The sequence below is a fragment of the Dermochelys coriacea genome, chromosome 2, assembly GCF_009764565.3.
Source record: "Dermochelys coriacea isolate rDerCor1 chromosome 2, rDerCor1.pri.v4, whole genome shotgun sequence".
Taxonomy (NCBI): Eukaryota; Metazoa; Chordata; order Testudines; family Dermochelyidae; genus Dermochelys; species Dermochelys coriacea.
Window position 1 is genome coordinate 102,483,698 of NC_050069.1, and position 17,975 is coordinate 102,501,672.

Consider the following 17,975-nt stretch of genomic DNA (forward strand, 5'->3'; position numbering starts at 1 on the left):
CTGTAGAATAATTGTAGACTTTCGCACAGTTTTTGATTTCTGATATATCCTTGGATTTAAAAAAAAAAAAACAAAACCCACCAGCCATAATGCATTTTGACATCTTTCTTGATCAATTCTCTTAAAAATTATTTGCTATATACTTTTAGGATATAAGATGCTTATTAATAGGGATATCAGAAACAGTTTTCCTTTAGGCTGAGTACTATAAAAGCTGGTCATAACTAAATGAACAATACTGTGAATGATCACACACACATCTGCAGTGTAAATGTATGTACAACATAGTTCAATGTGTAGTGGATGCATGGACATTTTTATTCTTGTGTATATACCAAATAAACTGGGAATATGGGCATATGCTTAAAAGTACAGGCAGTTATCTAGTTCAGTCATTTAAATAACCAGTCATTTGAATACCGTATTGGGAATCTTATTTTAAGACACCCAGTACGGTAACAGCAGGTGGACTGAAGGGTGAGCATCATACTCTTTTTGCAGAATCCCCCAAAATAGTTTGTTAGTAGTGTATTTGACAATACAAATTTCTTATGTAAATATTCAAATATGTGCTTGTCAATTAGTTTTTGTACTCCTGCAACCAGATATTCTAACTACAGATGGCAAAAGTATTTGTGATAGGAGATACTCCAAAATAAAATAACCACCACAACTACTGTGGATTTGGTGTGCCATTTTCTGTGATATGTAGTGTGTCTATGGTATGCGCTTTGGCCGCAACTTTTTTTTTATTTCTGCCTTGTTAATTTTGTATTTAACAATTTAAAACTAATCAAGAATGGAAGTGTGGCCTCTGATTATCATACTTCGATACATAGAGGCAGCTTTACATGAAGAATGCTAGCCCTAGTCAATTTCTGAGTTCACGCCTAGGTTTGTGTGGCTTCACCAGTAAAACACCTGCTTGGAAATCCTATTAATTGTGAGAATACAGTACCTGAGTTGAATCCCCAGCTTAATATACTTGTTAACTAACTGCTTACACTGAGCTCCACTTCACTGATTATAGATTCAATACAGAGCAAAATTTTTAAAAAATAAGATCAGACCATAACTTTGATATTCCTTCCTTTTTTATATTTCCAGGAGCAGGCCTATTAGCCAAACTGCCTGTTTAACCTTCCCCCCCCCACCCAGTGTCTCATTTCTTGATTTGCTCTTGTTGTTCGTTCACCACTCTGCTGCAGCACTAAGCAGTTTATTTTAGTTGATAGACATTTTTTCTTCCATGTCTATTGTATCTTTCTGAAATACAGAGCTAGTATGAAAAAGAGGCTTGCGTTCCATTTTGAAAAACCTAGAACTGACTTAATTATTTTAAATTTTCAGCATTTCTATTTCTCGGTGAATTAGGCTGGAATACAGGATTTCTTTATTATTGTGATTGCGATGCATGCTGCAGGAATACAGCCAAGTAGAATCCCTCTAAGCTAATAGTCAGAGTGCTGCTTATCATTGTCTCCATTTTCCTCTGTACAGCAGGGTCACCTAAAATATTGGGCGGTGTATGTATTCCTAGATCTGAAGTAGTAATATTTCTGCTCTTCTTTGCAAGTCGTAGTTTTAAATTCTGATTTTTATATTTTTATAAGCAAATGTTGCATATTATCAGTATAGGTGAAATACTAGTTTTTTAAAAGGTATTAATTTAAAATATAATAAGTGAAAGGGAGACATGGAAAGAAGAGGATTGGAGAAGGATGTATGCATCTCAGCTAGAGTCTGATCCAAAGACCAAGGAAGTCAATAGGAGTCTTTCCATTGGTTCAGTGGCTTAGAATAAGGGCCATTACGTTGTAGAAAATTTTGTCACATATAACAGGAAGAAAAAATTAAAAAAGAGTAATATATATCCAAGTAAATTGTGGCTATAAATATAAAAAGCTGATACCAAAGTTAGGCCAACAATGAAAGTGTGAATGTGAATTTGGAGCCTCCACTCTTCAACATCCAGTGTGTGTTTTTTAAAGAAAGATAACTTGATAATATTTACAGTAAGAAATTGCTAAGGCAGCATAGCAGGCTGAATACAAGAGACATCACTTTGCAAAATGGTTAATATGCCTTATTGGCAAATCATCACAATTGCAAGTGTCATTGTTACAGCTCAGCTTTAAAATATATGAATTTAAAACCTAAGTATTAGGACTAATATTTATTTCAAAGTACAGAATGTGTCACAGCAGTAGGGCATCCTATTATTCATGCAGTGAACTCTTGCTGTAATACTTTTTGGTCTGAGGCTGCTGTGCTTCAGTTCCCATTTATATAAAACTAACAGTAAAACATGCCTTTTTTTTTCAGCCGCTTCTTGCTGTAACATGTGAAATGACTGGTTCCTAGGAGCAGCCATATGGACAAGGTGTTCCGTATTAAACCATCACAATATAACTTTGAGCTGGCCATTACTGTGATAAAGCCCCTGCTGAAAGTATCAAACTTTGAGGCTGTTTTCACTTAAAAAAAAATCAAGTCAAGGCATGGTTGTACAAAGTAATTTGTGTAATCAGAATTTCTTCATGTAGAGAAACTCACTAATCCTTACCTGTGTAAGGGACAGAGCTGGGCCTTGTTCTGTTTTAAATAGTCTGTTAACATTGGACCTCCATGTAAATTTGGGTAATAGTTTGTATGACTCTGCCAACCAGTATTCCCCTTCTTTGCCATCTTATGGTTCTGATCCTGCTTTCACTGGAGTGATTTGCAAATAACCCTTTGACCTCAGTGGTGAGGAATCAGGTCCTATAAAAAGTGCAGGAGGGAATTTGGGCAGGAGAAGAAATACAAGTGACACATTTCCTTTGCTTTCTCTTTTTCTGCCCCACCCTCCCAGAGTGGCACCTGCTGAAGGGGGTATTGCAATAGCTTGAAAACCAAGGGCATCCAAACTCAGTGTTTACAAAAGACTTTTCTTTCTTACAGATACCTCTTAGAAGCCATTCAGAAATATCAGTTTATGGGAAGTAAAAAATGAGGATCATCTATTTGGTAACCATTACGTCTTGATGTCCAAATAGCTGAAAGAAATAAGCTTGTGAGTTCTTAAAGCAAAAAATAAAAATAAAAATAAAATAAAATAAAAAATTTCCCCCTTAAGTTTCACATTTTAATAGTCTTTATTCAGGGAGATGAAGTTCCTTCCCTAAAATTTGCTTAATTGGGCCAGGATATCAGTTGCACATGTGTTCTGTTGTCTTTTTTTTTTTTTTCCCAACTAAAAAGAAAAGTGAACTTCCCACTTTTCTGCCTTTTCCAAATCTCTAGTTTGTAGTCGTACTGATCATCAATATTGCAAGCCCTGACACTTTGCAGTACTGTCACTGTATATACTGTGAAGGCAGTAAAAATGAGTACTAATCAATCTTTCTGGGAGAAGCAATGAGCATTAGAAGGCCACTATCCTGTGACTAAACACACCCCTTTTATGGAGTGTTGGTGCTAATAAAGGACAGCTTATTACTGAGGCAGAGACCAAAGCCTGGGTGAGGTCAACCATGACTGGCAGTCATCAGTCATTCTTAATGATACTTTTTCCCGTGCTTTCTAAGGGATTCTGAGCAGAGTGCAAATCATTCGGGGTCATCCATAGTTCATGTACCCACAGATGGCAAAGGTTTTGAAAGACTTTAGTTTAAACTTGTGTTTTTAAAAAAATATTTTTCAAGTAGGCAGAAAATGAAAACAAAACAGTTTTGCTCATTTGGAATGTTGTATTTTCTTTTTGCCTAATAGATATTTTACACACTAGAGTGCTTGTGCATTATAAAGAACTACATAAATTTATTTTTTATGATGTCTGTCTTCTTTAATTATTACCTTTGATGTCTATTGGTGACTAAAAAGAGCTTAACAGGATTTCTCTCCCTTCTTAAATTTCGCAAAGTGAAACCCAGCCAGTCCCTGACAGATGTCTGTTCCTCACCTTCAGGATTATTTTATAAATCCCTTTCTGATGAGCGGAAGTGTCAAATCAAGGACAGGTCATAAAGTAAAAGTATAAACCTTTTAAAGGGAGACCTTGGTAATATATAAACATTCTGCACACTATCTGAATTTTTTTATGGACTTAAAAAATTATATTTCAGCAAAAGGAAGGCAAAAGTTTAAAACACCAGCGTGTGTGTGTGTGTGTGTGTGTGTGTGTGTGTGTGTGTGTGTGTGTGTGTTAAAATGCACAATTTTTCCCTATTCCTCATCCTCCTTCCTACAGCCAACTTTCACACATGTTGAGAAAATAACTGTGCTGCCTATAGGGGTTGTCACTAAAGTTTGAATTTCATGTGCCCTGCTCATTTCATTTACTTTGAAATTTGTGGTGGTATTTTTTAAATTGCCTAATTAAACCACTTTTGTAGCACCTTTGAATTGGAGGATAGGGATAGCTTCTGTGATTTAGCTTCTGTGATTTAGAGAATTGCTGTCGTTTTTTAGCTGGTTGAGTTTATCTGAGATTTTACGTATACTAAACTGAGTTTAATTTTACTTGTAAAGGCTGAAGTCAGTTGAAATTAGCACCTTCAGGGTTCTTCTGTCAATTCCATGTCACAACATATAGAAACGTGTTGCTTTGCATGTAAAATCCTGAAGTTGGACTGGTGTGCATGTATGCGTATGTATGTTATTTAAGCTCTGGCTACAGTATGTGATGTCATAGTGCTTGGACAGCATTAGCTACATCCTTTCTGCCTTTATCTTTGTGTTTGCTGAAACAAACTGGCTACATACCCCGCACATGAAGCAGGGAAATACAGCTTCCTTTAATTAACATTCAGTGTTTGTCTCTTACAGTTTGTTGGTACAGCTCCTAGCACCATAGTATCCTGATCCTCATTAGGACTTCTGTGTGTTATTGTATTACAAATAATATAATAATAAAGCAGAAAGAAGAGAAGAAGGGGAGTTCCCTTCTTACAATTTGAACTCTGCATCATATGCATGCATGGAGAGATATTTCCTGCCACAGTCTGTATTGGTTGATGTAACTTATGTTCTTTAGTTAGGCATGTGCATCTTTTTAATGTCATAATTATAAGCTACAGTCACCCATATCTTACCATAGTTGTCCCCTGTGTTTGAATTGTCTAGAGGTTGAGCAGGTAAAATGGATTTCCAGGGTTACATATGTTTGGCATATGTAAATTCTGACTGAGAAACAAATGACTAAATAATACTACTGCCTTTGATAAGAAGTGGTCCTTGTGAAGCACCAGTTCAGGAAAGCATTAAAGCATGTGCTTAGGTGCTTTCTTGAACTGGAGTCTAAGTGCCTGATGCTGCTCTTCTTGAAATCAGTCACAAAACTCCAGCTGACTTTAACAGGAAACTGATCTGGTCCTGCAAGTGACTGACCTTTATAGGGACAGTCCCGATCTTTGGGTCTTTTTCTTATGTAGGCTGCTATTACCCCCCCATTCCCATCCCGATTTTTCACATTTGCTGCCTGGTCCTCCTAGGTCACAGGGGTGCACCCGTGCATTCGTGTACGTGATTAGCGTAATTTACCTCTATGCAGAGGGTCCACACAAGGCTGTATGCACCACTTAAGCCCTGCTTCAGCTTAGTGTTTAAATGGTATTGTGAGGACCTTCCGCACAGGGGGGCAGGGGGGAAGAGGGTGAAATTCACACCTGTGTGAAATTCCCCTCTGTGCAGATGGTCAGGTTAAGGCCCAGTAAACATGGGAGCGAGATTTAGGCACTACATAGACTTTATGCTGGCCCTCTGCACCGAGGGATGAAAGTCACCCTGCGGGTGAATTGCACTGGAAGAGAGGCCATTATATTGTCCTGCATAAAGAACACGGACAAACAGCTGCATCTACTCTAGGACTGTGTCCTTTCCAGGTGACATGTAAGCTCAGCCTTTCAGATATGTTTAATGCAGCCTGTTTAATACGGCATCCCTCCCCCCATCCATCGATGGTATTTCAGTGTTTTTTATTTTTTAAGCTGAAATCTTTTATTTTGTCTTTAGAGCTTGGTTGAATAGGAATCGTTTAGATTATGTAGCTTTGTGCTTTTTCTGTACAGCTTGTATCTGCATGAATGTGTTGCAGCTCGATGCAAGTTCATTCGATTAAATAAAATGCTTAAATTGTAATCCGTGCAAAATGATCATATTTGAAACACTTGATGTCTCGGTAAGAATCCATTTAATAGTGATCAGATTGAAATGATTTAACACAGTAGTGGTGGTAGGAGGTGGGGGTGGAAAATACTATTTCAAGACATTCCTCTGTGTGTGTGTGTATGTGTATATATCTATATAGATATATATACACACATATATATAAAAAGAGTAAACCAAATTCAGATACGTCTCTGTCTGTCTGTTTCTTTTTTTTAAAGCAGTCAAAAGATATACTGTATCCCCAGTGAAAGGGTGCTTTCAATCCAGTTATCCACTTTACCCAGTCCCAGTTTCCAGAACCTTCCACACACCCCCATTGGTTAAACCACTAAGCCTTTGATTCCTTCCTGATTACACTATGCAAGACATCTATCAAACACTGTCTTATCTGTTTGTAAGGCAGCTCAGGCCTCAGATTTAAGTCATGGGTTTTGGCTACAAGTTGGAGTGTGATTAATAATTGACTAATGTAGCTTTTATTTATCACAGGCTAGCACATTTCACCATTACCAAGTTAATTTATGTTAAGTGTAAGCTGTCGTTCAATCTGTTTTTCAACTTTTTTTTTAAATCCTAAGTCTATCTTTCACTTTTTGAGAAACAAAATCCTTATATAGGGCACAGTCTTACTTGGTGCCAAAAAGTTGATTTCCTTTTCAGTGGAGTCATACATCACCAGCCCTCCCAGCTGCAGTGTCAGCCTCTGACAGAATGACATGTGTCATTTATCAAAGGGGCCAGGCTGGGCCTTGGGAAACGTACACGACAAAGCCTGAGAGAGTTCATTTTGTAGTCCCCTCCTACCCTCTGCGAGGCTCTTGCCAGGAAAGCCTGTGATCTTTCTGTCTTCACAGCGTTACTGTAAGTCCTTCAACCTTCACAGAATTAACCCTCACCACTGCACCAACCAACCATCACCACTGGCACAGAATCTCCCTCAAAGAGTTCTGAAGCCCAAATGCAGAGCCCATTATGGTGCACAGAAATAACACAGATAGGGCTGCAAAGTTCTGTTCCCTGATCTCTTTCTCCTCCTACTGCTGAAAAGTACTTATTTTTTTTCTCTATATTGTATGGTATAAGAATTTAAAAGTCCTAGGTTTTCCTACAGCAGGACAAGGTCAAAGACATAAAGAATAAGGTAATAAAGTACTTCAGTCGTGAAAAAAGGGTAGCCACTGTACTGTGCACAGGTAGAGATTTGTGGTGTGTGTGTGTGTGTGAGAGGGTGAGTTTTCTTCTGTGTTCCACCTGTTTTAAGTTTCCTTGTGCTGAAATATAGCAGATATTTTCTTTTATATAGCACTTTATAGTGTTTGAGTTACATAACACCTGCATAAAGGGAGTGACCTCGTTAGGACTCAATACTCTCTCTGTGTAAAGTATTTGAAAAAGGGGAAAAAAGAGAAAAAGCTGATTGTACTTAAGGAGGGGGAAAAAACAGCTTCCCCTTACCCCTCCAGCTGTCACTTGCCCTGAATTGTTTAATATCTGCAGTCCTATAGCCAGATGATGAAAAAAGAGGTAAAGCAAAATAATATTTTGTCAAACAGAGAGGAACATGTTGTCAAAATAAAAAAATATTTTTGCTGACATAAACGTTTTTCTTTTTTTTAGTGAATTTTACATGTTGAGCATGTGCAAAGATTGTGAGAAAGTTATTGTCTCCCCCCCCCCCACATCCTCTGTGTACTTTTCATAGTTCCTACCACACTGAAGTTATTTACAGCATCAGATATTATTTAAAGAGATAGCTAAGGAGACTGTAGCTTCAGCCAGGAACTTTCCAGAAAGGAATCCTATAAATTAGCTATTGTTCAGGAGTGACTGTTTTCTAGTCAGGGCTGGTCCTTTCATTTGTCTACATAAGGCTAATTTATTTTTGCAGCCAGATGTGGGCTGACAGCCATCACTCAGAGCTTCCTTCCCCCAGTGTTAGGAGGTCGGGAAAACAGTCACGTTTCCCATTTTACAGAATCCCCATCAACATTATTGAAGATTGATGTATCTTTAAAGCAAAGATTGATTGTGGATATCGGAGTTATGGTATCATTTATCATGGTGAATATTATTTAGACTTGGATTGTACAAGGCTGTAACTTGAGACACAGCCAGGGGAGGGACAATCTGGAAACGAGGATCCATGAACTTTAATGGATGGATGCTTTTTCAAAGCTCTACTCACTATAGCATGATTTACTTTTCTTACAGAAAGGAAACAAGCATTTCAGTTTTAAAGGGCCAGCATGCCTTCTTGTCCTTAGCAGGTCCTTCACTGAGGCATCAGAGAGGTAAATAGAGAGATTGTGTATGACTGTTATATGTATATAAGTAATCCTAGCTTAAGCATATCATATGGTATGTTAATGGAAGTTCAGTCAAGACTTGCATGTCTGAGTTGCCTTTGCTCTCAATCATGTCACTGTTTGACACAGCTCAGCCATGCTGCCACTTAAGATTACTTTTGTAGGGTACCATGGTCTGAAATTCTGGAAGCTTCAGATTAATCCAGATAACTAGTATTCCACATTGTTACATTGGTTTATGCTTAGAAATACAAGTGGAGTCTAAACTATATATACACTCCCTGCATGAGGTGTCCTACAGCTATGGCCAGCCTGGTTGGTTACCTTGTGGAACATCTGAGAAATATGGCAATCCCAACAGCCTGATTGGGATTGTTCACTATGTATAATGTAAAATTCCTGCATATTGACATATGTCCAGTTTATGGTTTGTAGCCTGATTGTGCAAAAGGACTTTCCTACAAGGGGTCAGCTAGGTTTAAGAACTTCAGGGTGAACACTTAACCAGTTGTTGTTTTGTTTTGCTGCTTTCACGTGATATTTGGAAATAGAGAACTGGATTTTGCAGGTGAAAATGTACCTGTACTTTCAGGGTATATGTTCCAGAAAGCCACCCTCAATCCTATGAAAAGAGAATATATGAAGAAGTGGCTTAGCTGAGATACTGTTACTTACATAGCTTTAGCAATGGTTTGTTGAATTCATTACAGTATGTGTCATACTTTAGAACATGACCTTTTCCATGTGTGATTTTTATTTTTCATTAAAACTAATTAGCTTTTAATTCTCCTGAGAATGTTCAGGTGAATTTAGGGAAGTTGGTGACATACAACACTGATTAGTTTCAGATATAGTGCAGACAGGTGTGCAAGCTTCTCCCACACATTTCTGCCAATACGTCTCAATCTCAGCCTGCAACATTCCTTTTATTCCAGTGTATACTTCTTATGAGAAATTGCCCATTATATCTTTGACCATTAGTGACATGGACTGACATTTACTAGGAATAAGGTGGAGCTCACCAAATTCATTTTCACTTGGGAACTCATCGCCAGACTAAGATTTGAGCCTTCATTTCCAGAAGGGAAGTATAGTGCCCTAACTCAATGCCCCATCTACCTCCATGTTTTCTTTTTTAAACCAAATCAGGGATCACTTTACTGTCATAAACCAAAGTCAGTAAGAGAGCTTTCGTATGAACAGTCATGCTCATAAGTTTTAAAAAACCAACAACAATGGAAACAATTATGAACATCTGTTTTTGAATGCACATGTATTCTGTACATAACAATCAGATAGATTCCATTATGTGGAACAATGAGGGGAATTTCCCTTTCTCTCTGAACAGTCTCTTGAAAGAATATGGTTTGCCGTGTAGATATTTTTAATCACTAGTATTTTTCTGTTAATCAGATAAATGTAAGCCTGTGGTCCAGATTCTGATTTCAGGAACACTAATGTAAACCCTGAGTAACTCCACTGACTTCTGGATTTAGATCAGTGTAATTGAGATCAGAATCAGGCCCTATAGAGGTCTAGTATATTTACTTACACATTAAAAGTATTTTTCTCCTCATTGAGAAACATATGAAATGTCTTCAAACAGGAAGCAGTTTATCAAATTCATATTAATCACAGCATCAATAATGTTGACCGGGTCAAGTCATTACACTAAATATATTGTAACCATTATTAATACATGTAGCCCAGTGCCATAGTTATGATATAAGACTGCTGTTTCCTGATTAAAAGCTGTTTGGTGATGCAGAGATTCCATACAGATTCTCTTTGCCTTGTGGAGACTGACAGTGGCTTTGGTATGGTGCTTTTCTTCTGACAGTGGAGTATATTAATATGAACACACCTTACAGAGGGGCCTCCAAGAAGTGCAGAAAACACAAAACAAAAGTGTCGAATTTCAGCAGCCACAACTGTGCATCCATAAAGTAGCCAAATTTATCATGGCATATTACAGAGTGCAGGAAATGTCATGAAAACCATTGTTTTTTATTTTTTTCCCTGAGAGTCTGAATGAGGTGATTTATGCTAGTTATCCATCTTAAGGGTCATCCATCAAATTTTAGTTGCTAGGCAATCAAACCAGCAGCTGTTTGCTTTGAATCAAGCTGAAAAGTTGTCACTCATCACATGCAGGTATGACCTTATTGGTTAAAAACATTATCATGCATGCAAAATTGAAGAGAGACTGTCATGCTCCCTTCCCCCCTAATTTGGTGCATTGTTTGCCTTGAGTATCACATTTAACACAAGTCTAGATCTTTTAAAGCAATATTTAAAAAGGTCCCAGTGTACAACATGCTACCTAGTATCCTTCAGAAATATTCATATGCTCATACTAAAGTCTAGTTTTTACTAGCGGCAGGATGTTGTTTCCTCAGTATTACAGAATTTTAAGGAATAGGTCTTATATATTTAATAATGCTGGGCATGTTTAGACGAGGAATGGATCTTGACAGTCATGGGAGTAGTAGTTTAGGACCTTTCTTTCACCAACAAAAATGAGGCCCATGATTCCCAGTGAAACAATGGTGGAGATTGTAGTGTAGAAAACACTCATACACTTTACTCAGAGCAGGGTTAATGACACAGTAGTTAAAATCTTCTGAAACCTGTATATGCTGTTCTTCTACCATTGCTACCACCATTGTAGAGCAGTACTACTGGTGATTTGCAGGCCCTATCTTTGCTAATATAGGCATGGCCTAGGTATGGCATGGGGACATAAACCAGCTTTCATTCCCTCTCTTTGGACTTTTCCTGAAATCATTTGTAACTAGTTGTCCCTCAACTGTCAGCAGGGCTTCATAGACCATTGTTTCTTATGAAACGTGGTGGGAACTGGTGCAAAGGTTTCTGGAGAGCATTTGAACAGGGCTGATAGGAAATATTTAGAGTCTGGTCTAGACACTATATGTATAAATTAGCAATATGAAAGTAGTCAAATACTCTGTTTGTTTCAGCTAATCAGAAGTAGTATCTGTCTGCTATATTGTAATCTTGTACACTGCAGGCTGATGGAAAAGTCTAATATAGGTTGTCAGAGATATATTCCATATAAAAACTCAAGGAGAAGGTGTAGACTCTTTTAACCACTTATATGCTGTCTAATGTAACTGGAACACGGGTCAGAAATCTGCCTCCTGGTCCCGGCTGCCCTATATACCAGATACATCCACAGTGAAAGCTTGACATTTCAACAAAATGCTTCAAAGAGTTCTGTTAAATGCTGCTGCTGCCATTGCAGTGCTGTTTTGCAGTGAAATAGTGTTAATCACCCTAGTTAAGTCTCCAGACTTCACTAGGAATAAAGGTATGTTCTTACCATGTGTTGGCTAACACACGGTAACTAACATAAGGCAAAATCGTAGTAAAGACAAGGTAGTTGTAATTTTACCTTGACTATGACCATGTGTGAAAACTACAACTGCCTTGTCTTCACTATGATTTTACCACATCTTAAGAAAACACTCTTATACTGCCCAACACTCTGAGAAGATACAATCAGACCTGACTTTTCTTGCCATGCTTCTCCCATCAACAGCTTTGTTAATTTTTTCTTGTTCTGTTTTTATTGTAAGTTTGGTTGTGCACATGTTTAAATGTTGCTAAAGCTAATAGTAAACAGCCTGCTGCTCTCAAAGCCTCTCTGTTACCTAGGTAGGTACTTATAGGGCTCCCGTTCCAATAGCATTTGAGCACCTTTCAAGTGTTAATGTAAAAAGATATGCACAAAGTACGCCTTGTGATGAAAATACTGAGGTTATGAAAACAGTCATCACACATCCCCACCATGATGTTTTCACGTATCACAGAGCTTACACTAGGTGGCTTGTTAGCAGTTGCTAATGAGTTTGGTGTAGTGTGTAGGAGGTTTCCAGGTTGAGAACTACTTGCAACCTTACTCTTTCGCTTGAGTTGCTTCAATGATTTGTGTATGCTCCTAAATTTATATCCGTATCACTTACTTTGTTCTTTTTTTGGATGTAAATGCAGAAAGAAATATGAATCCAAATATTTAGGTATCTAATCACCTCTCCCCCCACTGTTGTATTTGAGTGCCTTCCTACTAAAATAGATCGGCAATAATGTGGTCCTTAGTGGACTCTGGCTCTCCTCCCTTTCCAGGGTGTAAGAACTCAGCTTGGGATAGGGTTTTCTACTCTTTCTGATTTTAAAATAATAATTACTACAGATGTGGAGGGGACGATATATTCATGTAGGCTGTACGGGCAATATAAGGTGAAAATGGACCACTTGGAACAGGTTCCACTGCCTTTGCTCATGTCAGGTAGTATCCTGATTTCAATGGAACTATTCATGGAGTAAGGTACTACTCAGTGTGAGGAAAGGGGCAGAATCTTGTTCTTTGAGATGCTCTAAGCTAAAGTACCTAGCCCTTTAGCCTTCAGTATATCTCAGTACACAAAGGACTTGACCAACCCAGCACAGGGTTGAACTGAGCAAGGTATTTTGAGAGCTATTGCACAGTGTGAGTTTGCATAGTGGAGCAACTTAATTTTACGGTGATGACACATGGTGATTTGATAGTTACTGCATAGTAACAATAACAATGACGTACATACTGTATGTGGATAACTCCATTGGATGCAGTGGTAATTATATGGCAATTCAGTGAATGTTAACACTTTGTCGCTTCATTATTGTGTGCTTAACTTGTGTCAGGGAACTAATTAGCACAGGTGTTTCTGTTATTATGATATGTTTAGTGGACCTTGGTGCTCATGTTTTCAGCTGAGTGGCCTGTAGGTTTTCAGGGCAGTGTTGTGTTCTGTAAAACGTGTAGGATTTTCCAGTTGATTTGCAGAGGTATATCTGTTTTTCTGAGGCTTTTGGTGCTGTGTGCTTCCTTTTGTCAATACATTCCTAAGGCGAAAGCATAAATACATATCACAAGTTTATATTACAGCTGAAGAGACTCCCACACTTTTAACCAGCTGCACTGTCCAGACTCTGGAGAACAAAGTCACATGACCAAATAATGAGAATGAGGTTGACAGGAGTGGCGGGATGGGTTTATAATCAAAATGCATTCATCCCAAAATGCACTTAGGCATTTTTTTTTTTTTAAATTCTCTGTGTTGCTTGCTGTGTTGCTTGCTTAGTTAAGGATATCGAATCAGGTGACCATCTTACTCTTGTAATTGCCATCCTTCAGTGGCTGGGTTTCTGAATGTTTTTTTTTTTCTTGCATACTTTGGCTTTATATTTACATTATTATTTTTGTTGTTGTTTGCATTTGTATAACAAATACTTTGGTGCCTAGAGGCTCCAAACCAAGATCACAGCCCCGATGTGCAAAGTGCTGCACAAACACACAAGATTACAATCTATGTAGAGATGTCAGATACATGGTAGGAGTGGAATGAGAAGCACAAGAGAGGTGAAGTAACCCATCAGGTCAGGAATATAGCCCAGGTCCTGACTCCCAGTCCAGTACTCTATCCACTCACTAGACTGTACTGAGCACCTGGCATTGGCTACTGTTGACAGACAGGATACTGGCTAGATGGACCATTGGTCTGACCCAGTATGGCTGTTCTTATGTTGTTATGGTCATGCTCTCACTCTCAGCTAATTTACATTACCACTGATGACCCATGATACACTGCTTTGTTCTTTCCCCCCTATAAAGATCATGCATTTGTACATGCAGCATACCCCATTTGAGCCAGAGTTTAATTTATAACTAGTATCATGTTTGGGAAGTGCTCTGTATCTGTGAACTCGCAAGTTGCTCCATCAAGGATTGTGTAGACAGGGTAAGAATTTTTGTTGGGTGATCAGATAAAAGTGACATCTTTCCTATTTTGTATTAAGGATAGTGGGAAACCCTTATCATTAGTCTTTTTTCTTCTCCTCCTCTGCATAATTCAGTGTAATCTTCTTTTAGGAGGTTCCCAATTTCCGCCAGATTGTGGTGGCAGTACAGTTCCCTTCCCCAGATTAGCTGTTCAGTTTACAGTCGGAGAGTCTTGCTGCCAGTCCCATACTTCTGACTTGACTGGTACTCTGATCAAACACATCTTGTCAGGTATGCCTCTTGCTCTGCACTCCTATCCCACAAGAAAACATTGCTGGGATATAAATCATTTGCATATACAAATGCAACAGGGAAAGGTACACCCCTGCAACTTCTGATATCTCAAAGAGAAGTTATAATCTCTTATTTACATACTCTCCCATAGAGGATCCCCAGGTCTGAGGATAGGAATGTGATCATTTCCCCCACACACCATTTTTGTATGGATGTATAGGTGGTGGTAGCCTTGCAGTTTTGAAGAAACTTCAGCAAAAATATATTCTGCCTGCCCTTTCCGGTCAGCACACTACTACCCTTCCGTCACTTCTTTGTTGCATGTATCTAGTTTACGTGTTTCTTACTAAAGCTTCTGTCAGTTTACTGAGCTGTCAAATCCAACATAGATTTGCTTAATATGGGAAAATATTAGAATGGTGCTGAACCTCAGGCCCTCCTATTTCTCTGAATTGAACCCAATTCTTTTAAACTCCTTTACTACTGAGCTTTGGTGCAGCTTCTGTATGATAGAGAATATAGCAGTAGAACTTTGAAATGACATTTTTTCGCCAAAACCTTGCCCGTTGGTGGTGATGTGATATGAGGCAGCACCAGAGGTGTATTTTGCCCCATGGTCCCAATGTGTCAGGCAACAGTGAATTGGTTCAGGTGCTTATTGGTTCAGAGAAGAAATTAAAGCCCAGACAAATGACCTTTCCCCCACCGGTTATCTTTATTCTATGATAAGAATCCATTAAGGGTAGGAGAGTCATCTATACCTGAGACCCCCCTTTCCAAAGAAAATTGTTCCAAAGAGCTCTCATCTTTTTCTCCTATGAACAAGATGGCCAGGTTTTCTTTAGATCAGACCCCACATCTCCTTCCCTTTATCATTAATTACCAACCCTGCTACTCCAGCAACTTGCTGCCTTGAGGGCTTGCAGGATGGTCTCTGGCTCCATGTTTGCTTGACCACAAGCATGCAGTGGATTCTGGGATGCTTGTGAATAGTGCAAGCAAATTGGAAGGAGTGATTGTAGTGTAAAAGCACAGGGCAGTGGTAATGGCCTGTAGCAGCTGACAATCAAAGCTCAGTAAAGTATTGAGAGAAGGGCAGCTGTATGGTGGGAAATGCATGAGGTAACAGTCATAGTGCCAAAAATGTCAACATAAGACATAAAGGTTAGGATCAGATAAAGTTTTCTTGCATTTTTTCTGTTTTTTCCTTATTTTACAAGTTACCTCTGTCAGGTAACTATCCCTACTCGGACTTAGTTCTTTTTAAAAAAAAAAAAAAAAAAAAAGATGGGGCTGTTATTTTCTGGGGATTGGTGTCTTGTTCACTGCTTGAAATAGTGTGGAAAAGGGGTTCACCAAATGCATGTGTTCAGGTTACAGTTAAATCAATTTTGCTGGTAAAAGTGTCACCTTATTTAAATATGGAGAGCTTATGTCTATGGTATTTTCTGGTGAGATGCCCCAGCTTCCTGCCTCAACCGCTCTTCTTTCTCACTTTCACTGGCATAACTGCAGTGTCCTCAGCAGAGTTAGCTTGATATACACTGGGGTGAGATGAGAATTAAGATCCCTATTTGTTACTATTTCATTCTTTTAGCTACTTTCTTAATATTTTTCCCCTTGCTGTCTCTCTGATTCCCTGCATTACTATTCTTTCATCTATTCCAGCTCTTTTTCTGTGCTTTTAGGACATATTTTAAGACACAGCGAAAGAAAATGGGAGTAAAAGCATACAGTGAGTTGGTAGTAAAACATCTTCTCAGTTCAGTGCATTGTGAAGCACAAGGCCAAAACCTAAATAATTCTAGCCCTTGAGAAAGGTGTGTATATAACCACATGCACGTTGGGGTGTTTTATAGCATTTTGAATTCTGTTTTTCCCCCCCGAAACTTGGCTTGAGTGGAAAGGGGAAAAAAGCCTACTCCCCCCCTTCTCACCCGTTAAAAGAGGATCAGCTGTCCAAGTCTAATTACTTTCTCAGTGTTACCCTGGAGTAACTCCATTGTAATCAATGGAGTTACAGCAGTATCAGTGTAAAACTGGTTTAAGCACAAGCAAAATTGGATTTATAGGATATTTTAACTCCTTAGTGATGAATGAAATACTTAATTTAAAAATATAATTGCAGTAACCTTTAAAATATTTCCCCCTCACTTTCCGTGGATTGGAGGATGGCAATGGAGTTCTGAACTATTCATATGCACAGCCTGGAACCTCCTTGAACAAAAGCTTTGTGTTTGTTTTCTGCTTGCCCCTGTCACTTATGACTATATGATTTGAGGAGATCTGTCATGCTGGAGAGTTAAGCTTCACTACCACTAAGGTTTCTTCCAAGAGTCAATAAGTTCCCTTACTTTGAGCCCAGTCCTGCAAGGAGCATTCTCAATCCCCACTGACTTCAGCATCTTGTTGGAAACTTTAATGTTAGTGGCTAGAGCACGTGTTTGGGAGTCAGTAGGCCTGTTTCTATTCCTAGCTTTGCCATTGACCCACAGTGGGTAAGACACTTCACCTCTCTGGACATCGGTTTGCATTTGTAAAATAAGGATAATTATACTTGCCTTCCTGTGTAAAGCACCTTGAGATCCTCTTATGAAAGAACACTACACAAGTGTGCAGTAATTCCCAATCCCAGAAACTGGCATGTGTACCAGTCCTGGTACTTTTGGATACGTTGTCTCTTTAGTAACTAGTGCCTAATGATACGTTGTCTCTTTAGTAACTAGTGTCTGAGCCCTAGTGCTCTGCCCACCTTCTGCTGTGTGATTAGCACTCTGAGCTGTTGTGGAACTTGTGCTGCTTCGCTGTGCTTTAGGGCACTTTGTGACTGGGAGTCTGGTGACTGGTGTGGTGCATACTACAATGAAATAAGTGATGGCAACACTGGTTGTTAGAGCTGAGATGTTACTTCAGTAAACTGTCATAGTTGCCTAAAAAGTTTGGGACCGCTGACCTAACTGTCACCTCATGGAGAATGAGCCCAGTCTTACATTTTATGAAATATCCCTGTTTTACAACACTGACTAGAAGAAAGAATGCTGTTAAAAGTTAATGGAGGAATTCCAATGGAACCCTATTAGATTCCCCTCCCCCCCCATTAAATGACTTCTACAGACTTTTTAATGGATGTTTTAACTAGGCATTGTTATCAAAAGGACTATTGCACAAATTAAAATCAGGCCCATAATCGGTGAAGAGAAGCTGGATTTACTTTTCTGCCTTTGGGGCAGAGGAGCATGTTGACTGGGGGAGTGGGGATTGAGGAGGGAGGGAGAGAGATCCAACAGTTGCATTTTCAGAAACGTAGCTCATAAAATGGACCAGCAAAAATCTTTCACAGAGAAATTAGGGATAAGATAATATGCTGTCTAACTTTTCCTGCTAAGAAAGATCTGAAACAAAATAGGGATCATTTAAAAACCCATAGGAGTTTTAAATCTGGA

General features: G+C 38.8%; 1 protein-coding gene across 3 annotated transcripts in view; it reads left to right on the forward strand.

Moving 5' to 3' along the window:
- Positions 1-17,975, forward strand: part of TSHZ1 (teashirt zinc finger homeobox 1) — a 56,100-nt gene that overhangs the window by 9,580 nt on the left and 28,545 nt on the right. Inside the window, exon 1 of one of the 3 annotated variants that reach the window (XM_043508201.1) lies at positions 8,327-8,441. The exons of the other annotated variants lie outside the window; for them this stretch is intronic. Coding sequence (XP_043364136.1) covers positions 8,342-8,441 — 100 coding nt within the window. The 5' untranslated portion in view covers positions 8,327-8,341. Of the gene's footprint in view, positions 1-8,326; positions 8,442-17,975 lie in introns of those variants that run through there. 3 annotated transcript variants of the gene reach the window in all.